At 37.2% G+C, this 8,050-nt stretch overlaps 2 protein-coding genes across 3 annotated transcripts; one reads left to right on the top strand and one right to left on the bottom strand.

Annotated features, from left to right (window-relative positions):
* Window positions 1-845: 845 nt before the first annotated feature.
* LOC110159370 (uncharacterized) lies at window positions 846-3,774 on the top strand. Its single transcript, XM_020923918.2, has 6 exons — window positions 846-1,103; window positions 1,544-1,672; window positions 1,911-2,104; window positions 2,622-2,769; window positions 3,162-3,366; window positions 3,450-3,774. Exons 1-6 carry the CDS (start codon window positions 888-890, stop codon window positions 3,755-3,757), a joined length of 1,200 nt encoding a protein of 399 aa, XP_020779577.2. The 5' UTR covers window positions 846-887; the 3' UTR covers window positions 3,758-3,774.
* A 285-nt stretch (window positions 3,775-4,059) lies between these two features.
* Window positions 4,060-7,585, bottom strand: LOC129409354 (uncharacterized). Of its 2 annotated transcripts, none has more exons than XM_055155081.1 (6): window positions 7,334-7,585; window positions 6,222-6,472; window positions 5,402-5,592; window positions 5,036-5,129; window positions 4,657-4,850; window positions 4,060-4,310 (listed from the first exon to the last, which is right to left on the bottom strand). In XM_055155081.1, exons 1-6 carry the CDS (start codon window positions 7,433-7,435, stop codon window positions 4,126-4,128), a joined length of 1,017 nt encoding a protein of 338 aa, XP_055011056.1. In that variant the 5' UTR covers window positions 7,436-7,585; the 3' UTR covers window positions 4,060-4,125. The 2 variants fall into 2 exon arrangements, with proteins under 2 accessions (XP_055011056.1, XP_055011057.1); XM_055155082.1 differs by having other exon boundaries at window positions 4,086-4,273.
* Between the last annotated feature and the right edge of the window lie 465 nt (window positions 7,586-8,050).

The following is an 8,050-nucleotide window of genomic DNA, read 5'->3' as shown; positions in this document are numbered from 1 at the left end:
CAGTCTTTTTTTCCAAGATGCGATGTAACAGAATCACTACAGAAACAAACGTTTATGTGGAGCTCTGCACACGAGAAAGTAACAAAGATGACAAATACTGGACACACACTGACAGGGAAGAGTTTTATTATTATATTATTATATTATAATAAGTTAAATGAGTTGAATAAATTAAATGGAAAAAATGAATGAGGTCCACACAGGTGAACAACAGGTAAAAACAGGTGCACACTTGGCTTTACTGTATCTGGTGATATGAAATCTGTTTAAATACTTTGACAAAGTATATTTTTATTTTTTTTTATGAATACAGTACTCAGAACATGCAGATATCAGATGGAATCCGTGTATCATTCGTTCATTCGTTTTTCAATATAAAACCAAAAATAAGAAAACGAAAAAACAACAGTTTTCTTCATTATTTGTCTCCAAAACCAAAATAAAAAAAACAGATAATGATTCGTTTTTTCAGTTTTCGATTTTGTGTTTAAATGAAGAATGGAAAAAACGGATAACGACCGTTTCCCGTTTACGTGACTTCAGTGACTGCGATGCTGAACTTTTGCACCACGTACGGACTGAACCAGGACATTCCGTGTATCATTCGTTCATTCGTTTTTCAATATAAAACCAAAAATAAGAAAACGAAAAAACAACAGTTTTCTTCATTATTTGTCTCCAAAACCAAAATGAAAAAACGGATAACGATTCGTTTTTTCAGTTTTCGATTTTGTGTTTAAATGAAAAAATGGACAAAACGGATAACGACCGTTTCCCGTTTTGTCCAATTTTGATACTTAAGCAATTTGCGTGAACCGGAAATGAAACTTTACTAGGCGCATAGACACACGCGTATATTGACAAGGAGGACGCGCAAAACAAACTTAATGGCCGCTGGACTTGAGGATCATCATCATATAATTAAACAGCTTTTTGAGGATGGAAAAACGCATGCTGAGATTTCTAATACGCTGCGGCAGTTGGGTATTAAGAGATCCTCGGAAATGTCGGTGAGAAGATTCTGTATTCAACACCAACTCCGGCGTAAAAGACATGTATCAGACGCAGAACTGGAAACTGCTGTCCTGTCATCAATACATAAGGTAAGTGCAAGCTGTAAGCATGTGCAAGCTATACATATACACTTTTTATATAAATATATTTTTTGGAAATAGTCTTATTTTGTTAACTTGATCGCCTAAAATGTTAGACAAGCGCAGTTTAAGTTTAGGTACAAAAGCTAAAGTGACCAGGCGTCCCCGATTTCCGTGCATTGTCCCCGGTTAAATCTGATCGCTTAAAGGTGAGAAAAAAGCCCCAGCTTGAGACCTAAAAATATGTCCAAGCGGAATTTCAAAATCGTCCGGACTGCTTTCCGTATTCAGATGGTAGGTTAGAATACTCCTCGAGTAGTAGACCGCGGTTGGTTCGAATCAATGTGGTTGTTGTTAAATGTGGTTGTGTCGAGTGGCGTTTTGTCTGATCAAAACGACAATTTTTATTTTATTTAATTTTTTAACTCTTTTTGTTTTTGTCTTAACAGACAGGTCCAACTTATGGACGAAAATTCATGACAGGATACCTGTCATCTGTGGGAGTTAAAGCAGGTGAATCTCGAGTAGGAAGGATTCTTAGAGAAGTTCACCAACCATATTATGAGCTGCGTTGCCAGGTAAATCACTTCCATTAATTATATTTGTAAGCAGAAAGATGGTTTTTGAAATGACCTCATGAAAGTTAAATTATAGTATAAAGTATTATACTTTTATAAAGTATTATACATACTATATTATACATACTTAAAGTATGCATATTAGCAGTACATGCATGTATTATGTTTGTGAATAATTTGAATATTTTTGCAGATTTAATGTTATTGCACTTATGATTGTTTGCTTTGTGCTTCTTAGGGAGCACGTAACCTAAATCCAGTTCCCTACCATGCCGAATACATGGGTCACAAACTGCATCTAGACCAAAATGAGAAGCTGGGAATGTTTGGAGTGACACATGTCTTAGCTATTGATGGTTTCAGCAGCAAAATTGTTGCTGTATCCACAATGCCAGTGAAAAACAACCTTATTATTTATGAGGAAGTATACAGGCAAGTACAGTCAAGGTTAAGTAAATAATAGGCACTACATTATTGCACTGTGGGCCTGATTTACTAAAGATGTGTGTGTGTAAAAATGTGTACAAACTTGACATCACCTGTAAAAAATGTGCAAACTGATGTACTAACACAACACACTGAAGTTTGCATCTTTCAAATGTGTGTCGTTTGACATAATGAATATGTAATATGAGGCATTTTAACTCTAGTGTGTAAAATACAGGGAGGAGCTAATGTAAATATGTTATACAGTATAGTACACGCATTGTGATTTACCAAACTCAAAGGTGAATTTGCTGACACTAACTGCGTCTATAAATAAAACCTTGTTTTTAGTAGATCACTGCAACACACGCTAACTAAACACACAATCTGTTGCACTGTGCACACAGTTTTGTTCCTTTATTTGGGATCTTCATAAATCAGGCCCTGTGTGTACGATGTGCATTTGAATGCAAAATAAATATGATTCATGCATCCATATAATTTGCACATTTCTTTATTACAGGAAAGCAGTTGCTAACAACGGATTATGGGACCAAATCAGAGTCGATCATGGCAGGGAGTTTTATTTGACTCTGTACATGCAAGAAAAGCTGTCTCAACACAGACATAACATCAATAGGCTTCCTTACGTGCAGACAACCTCTTCAAAGGTGAATTTGGTCCTACTGACTACATATAAAGATAACTGGTAACTTTTAGTTTTATTTATTTTTCATGAAACAGGGACCATGCACAAATAAATAATCTTTTCTCATTTGAGATTAATGTATGTCAGATTTACTTATGGGCTCCTCTCCTCTGCAGTCCCTGGGCAGTTACATATTTTAAGTACTGTACAGTAGTTGGCTGATATGTTTAGCAACTGTATTTTCAGTGAAAATTATTATTTACAAGCCTATATCAGAAAAAAGTTAGCCCAGTGTGTAATATGCAGATAAAACCTGACAGCAGAGATAATTAAAGCAATGCTGCCTTTTATGATTTTTGGATTGTAAAAAAAAATTGGGATTTTAAGTGTACTTTTTTTTTGTGCTTTAAACAGAACCTTCGAGTGGAAAGAATTTGGCCAGAGGTCAACAATCGGGTGAACTATCCCGTAAAACAGGCCCTGGTCCACCTGCTGGATCAGGAATTACTTGATATGCAGGATAGTATTACAAAATTTTGTGTCTCCAATCTGGCATGTCAAGTGAGTGAGATAGGACTTGGCAGAGTTGTGCAGTCCTGGAATGCCCATAGGATACCAGGTAAGGTGTGATAATATTTATGTGTAGTTTTTGAACTGACAGAATTTTGTCCAAAACTAAAACCAAATCTTTACCAATTTTAGGCAGAGGGATACCAAACGAACTTGCAGCTTCTAGTTGCGCAACAAGAATTCCCACAGAGCTGCTGCCCAATGCTGCTGAGGCAGCACACATGTACGAGGAAGAGCTAGGGTCCTCCCTGACTTGGGTGTCTGCCTTTGGCTCTGACCCATTTTTATCAGAGCAAGACCGATCTCATGCTGAGCATGTGTTTGGAGAGAGGTTTCCAGACATGTCTGTTCTTTTTGAAACAGTGGTTAACAATGACTATAGAATGTTTCAGGAGGCATTGTTGTACCTTTTAAGTGTCTCTGGAAGACATGCAAGATAAATATAGGTGGGAGTATATCTAACTATGTATATGCATAATGTATATGTACAGTGGTTTTATAAGAAATTTAAGCTAAATTGCAAATGAATAAATCTGATTTTTTTTCAGAACAATGCATGTTTATTGTTATATAGTTTTTGCAATAAACAAGCATAACAACTATAAAATCCGACTGTCACAATACATTTTAACATGTGACTGAAATAAGTGCTTTGTAAAAGCATCGACATTACACATACAAAGAACTGACATTTGGATCATATAAAAATTGCCATAAAAAACTTGTAAAACACATTAGACATTACAAAAATAAATCTGAACTGTACACTGTAAACAAACAACTGCTGCCACTTTTACTGGGATTATGTTTAGAATAACTTCTCCAGTGCTGCCAGTGCCTCATCGAGTCCAGCCACTTCGTGGATGCCTCTATCCAAATCTACAGACCGACACTTCGGGCAGTAATCATGGCTGCTGTTCCACCTCTCGATGCATTCCTTACACCCAATAAAGCTTCTGCAGCAGGTAGAAAAAATAGGCTTAGCTGCAGGACCTGTAGATTTAAAAAAAAAAAAAATTCTTTTATTTTCATTGTGTTAAGTAAAATCTAGCAGTACAGAAACTGTATGTAGACCAAACTCTGTATGAAGATTACCTAACTTTTAAGTTGATACACAGAGCATTTGACATCTATTTAGCCTCAATGCACTTTGCAAATTCAGGAATTAAAAAAAAAAAAAAACATGGGTAAAATGAACACTAGTACAAATTGATATAAAATTTTATTACATGAAATAAAACCATAAAGAATAAATAAGCACAAAATTTTGAGAAGTGTATGTAGTGCCTCAGATCCCTCATTGCATCTTTCTAATGATCCATAGTAAAACAATACCAACCTGTGCAGACAAGACAGCCGAAGACCAGTTTTAGAGAGGCTACTTCAGCCTCTGAAAGACAAAGTGTGGTTGTCATTGTCGACTGTCCAGTCAAAGTCTTGATAATCTTGGACACTTCCTTTAGTCCCTGGGCTGCTTCCACAACCTCCTCGATGTCAGCAATCACCTCCTGAAGGCCAGTATCTTCTTTTCGACTGAAAAACATTTTAAATTTACAATGTAACATTTAATTAGAGTGCAATTAGTTCAAACACTACACACATACACTAGTAAGAACCACCATGGCTTTGCTGACATGTCATCCAAAAGAAACTACATGTTGTGCAAAAAAAGACTGAGAAATAAAAACTGATAAAATTATAATATTCAGTCCAGTTACCTCAGCCTCTTTCTTTTGTTGGTTTGTAGCAGCTCCATTTGCTGTTCAGGCACTGCAAACACTTTCCTTGAATTTTGTTTCCAGTATGCTGACCCTGCCATTTAAAAATTTGACCTGATTTTCTTTTCTTTCAAGCAAACATTTGCTGTATTGGTGAAAATGTATAGGTATCTTAAAACTTCAAAACAGGACACTACAATACAGATTTGAAGCAACGAAGATAGCTATGGATGCAAAATGTACTTTAATGTGAGAATTACACTTAGGTGTGTGCATTTACCTGTTCAAGTGAGTGAACTATGTGCAGATGAGCTCCTACAGTGATGGCAGAAAATAGCATTTACACAGCAATGGCTTAAAACATACCTCTTGTTCCTTCTGAATCGATTATTTCATTTCCCAGAGTATCTGTCAAAATTACTGCCTCCTGCAGTCCAAGGGCTTCTGTTACTTTAGTGCTGATGGTCTGCACACAAGCCTCAAACTCTGCGAAGCGGACTGTCACTATTTTGTTGGTCTCCAGCTTTCCATTAACCACTTCAGCCATGAGGATATTCCTGAATATTGATGAGAACATAATTTTTTTTTTAAGACATAAACAGTCAAGTAATATGTCATCTGATGCAAGCACTAGGTCACATGCTAGTACTAATACTAGGAAAGACTATGTATTACAAGCAAGTTATCTGTAATATGAAACATGTTAAGCCCTTATTTATATTATATGTTGATGCTATTCTAATATTACTCTGGCAGAAGGTGTACAATCCTGCTTAGTGCTCTCTGACATCATCCCACGATTAATTGAATAATGGTGATTCAAATTAACGGTCACTTTTGCATTTGTTTTTCATTGAATTAAATATGAATCTGATGAGTATAATGTTATTGTTGGCCTCATGCTCCTTATTTAGGATGAGATGTCTCCTAAGCCCTAGAAAGCTTCACTTAGAATGTGATGCTGTGACACATTTTACCTTTATCTAAAAACTGTAGCTCCTGTTATTTGGACATTACACTTGAACATATTACAGTTATGATATTTGGATTAACTGTTCAACCATATTTTGCAAGGGTTTACTAGCAAACAGAACTGGACACACCTCTGCAAATAATGTTGCCTAAAAATAAGTAGTAACAGAGACAAAGGATAGTTTAGCAAGGAGTAAAAGTTTCCTTTCATCACCTAACAAAGCTCTTGGTGGTGGTGCTCCTTGAGCAGGAGGAGCTTGTGGCTGTACTGATTGAGCGGTGAAAAGAAAAGCGGACAGGCTGACCAGTCGGAAGTGCCGCTGTTGCTTGCTCAGCAGTGGTGCTGTCACCATGCACCTCATAGTGACTTCTGGTGATGAGGTCAAAGGTGTTGAAGTCACCATCAGGTCTGGGAAATATGGCCACATTGTTGTCATCTGTCAAATAGACAGTTTCTTTTTGGACCTATGATAGAAACACAGGTTAGAAGAGAGGCTAAATACTATGTTCTCACACACACGCACAGATAGCCAGTTAAGTTAACTCATAATGTAATTACATCATCAAAAATAATTTATGCCTTTTGATTACTGTACATTTTAAATGTTGAGCTGGGAAATTCTAAAGAGAAAAATGAAAACCAGAATTGTACTTTTTAGCACTGACAGTGGTTCTTGCCTGATGAAATGTTAAAAGTATCCCTCTCCTGTATGGCTTATAGAAAATGTAGTTACACAACAAAATGTCTCTCTATAACCAAAGAAAAAAATTCAGATAGTGGTTACTCAACATGCAGGCATAGTATCTCTTTAACAAGTCTCAATGATGCAAAATAATTTTTTAAAAATCTATAAAATGAAATAATAATTACAAAAATCAACCTAGAACAAATTCGCACCCATCAGTAAGTGGGGGGACTTTTCCTGTTACTAAAACTAAACCTTGTACCGAGATGGATTGGTACTCACGGCACTCAAGTTAAGTCTTGTCAGGGGGTCAAGAGCAGGTCAGAGCGACTGGCGCCAATTCAGAGGCCCACTGTTCAAGATGGCGTTTATTACGGATTGGCTTTACTAGCTGAGTCCCGACCATTGACATGTACGGAGAGCGGGACTTGGTCTCTTTCTCCAGTTCTACATAAGGCCTCCATGATTTTTGTAACATGCTCAAGCAGAAGCAGAAGGAGCAAACGGAGCACTAACATTGAGTGCGCTCACATTACCGCCACTTAAACTAGAGATGCGTGATCGCAGATCGGGCAAATGGCGAAAAATAATGTTTACATCCACTCTATTATAACGTAGTTTTAAATCAAAAAGAACATACCTGAAATATGACACCGATTTTTTCTGTTGTCATATCTTCTGGTCGTAGGGTTACCCTCTTATTTCCATGGAAAAGGACGTAGGTTTCCACGTAGCTTTCCATCTCAGAGCGGCTTCTCCGCTGTGCGCGCAGTGCTTCTAGTAAAGTTTCATTTCCGGTTCACGCAACTTGCTTAAGTATCAAAATTGGACAAAACGGGAAACGGTCGTTATCCGTTTTGTCCATTTTTCATTTAAACACAAAATCGAAAACTGAAAAAACGAATCGTTATCCGTTTTTTCATTTTGGTTTTGGAGACAAATAATGAAGAAAACTGTTGTTTTTTCGTTTTCTTATTTTTGGTTTTATATTGAAAAACGAATGAACGAATGATACACGGATTAAACACCTTCCCGGTTTTGGCGAAACCAAGTAACAAGTTTGGACCGACCTCGTGCAGGCTCTGTCAGGTGCCTAAAGAAACGCTGCCCCACATTTTGGGGGGCTGCCCAGTACTTAGGCCCAATGTCATGGCCCGGCATAATAAAATATGTCAATTGGTTGCAACTGCTGCTGAGCGCAAAGGGTGGAAAGTTTTCAAAGAGAAAACCTTGAGAAACGATAAAGGTCAGAAAGGGTTTCCTGACTTGATCCTAATCCAAGCTCCTGTAGCAATGATTGTGGACATAGCTGTCTGTTTTGAATGGGGACCGGAGACATTCCCCAACATGTTCCGCA

Source organism: Boleophthalmus pectinirostris, unplaced genomic scaffold (assembly GCF_026225935.1).
Source record: "Boleophthalmus pectinirostris isolate CB_2022bp ecotype Guang Dong unplaced genomic scaffold, ASM2622593v1 HiC_scaffold_1987, whole genome shotgun sequence".
In the NCBI taxonomy this organism is placed as follows: Eukaryota; Metazoa; Chordata; class Actinopteri; order Gobiiformes; family Gobiidae; genus Boleophthalmus; species Boleophthalmus pectinirostris.
Note: the sequence above shows the minus strand (reverse complement) of the source record. Positions and strands in the feature narration are given on the sequence as shown.

Bases quoted from the DNA above. Each gene is read 5' to 3' on its own strand.
- LOC110159370 (XM_020923918.2), top strand. From the start codon at position 888: ATGGCCGCTGGACTTGAGGATCATCATCATATAATTAAACAGCTTTTT. The intron at 1,104-1,543 runs GTAAGTGCAAGC...TTGTCTTAACAG, and splicing joins TCCTGTCATCAATACATAAG to ACAGGTCCAACTTATGGACG. The intron at 2,105-2,621 runs GCAAGTACAGTC...TCTTTATTACAG, and splicing joins ATTTATGAGGAAGTATACAG to GAAAGCAGTTGCTAACAACG.
- LOC129409354 (XM_055155081.1), bottom strand. From the start codon at position 7,435: ATGGAAAGCTACGTGGAAACCTACGTCCTTTTCCATGGAAATAAGAGG. The intron at 6,473-7,333 runs GTATGTTCTTTT...TTTCTATCATAG, and splicing joins AAATCGGTGTCATATTTCAG to GTCCAAAAAGAAACTGTCTA. The intron at 5,593-6,221 runs GTGATGAAAGGA...ATCAATATTCAG, and splicing joins ACCACCAAGAGCTTTGTTAG to GAATATCCTCATGGCTGAAG.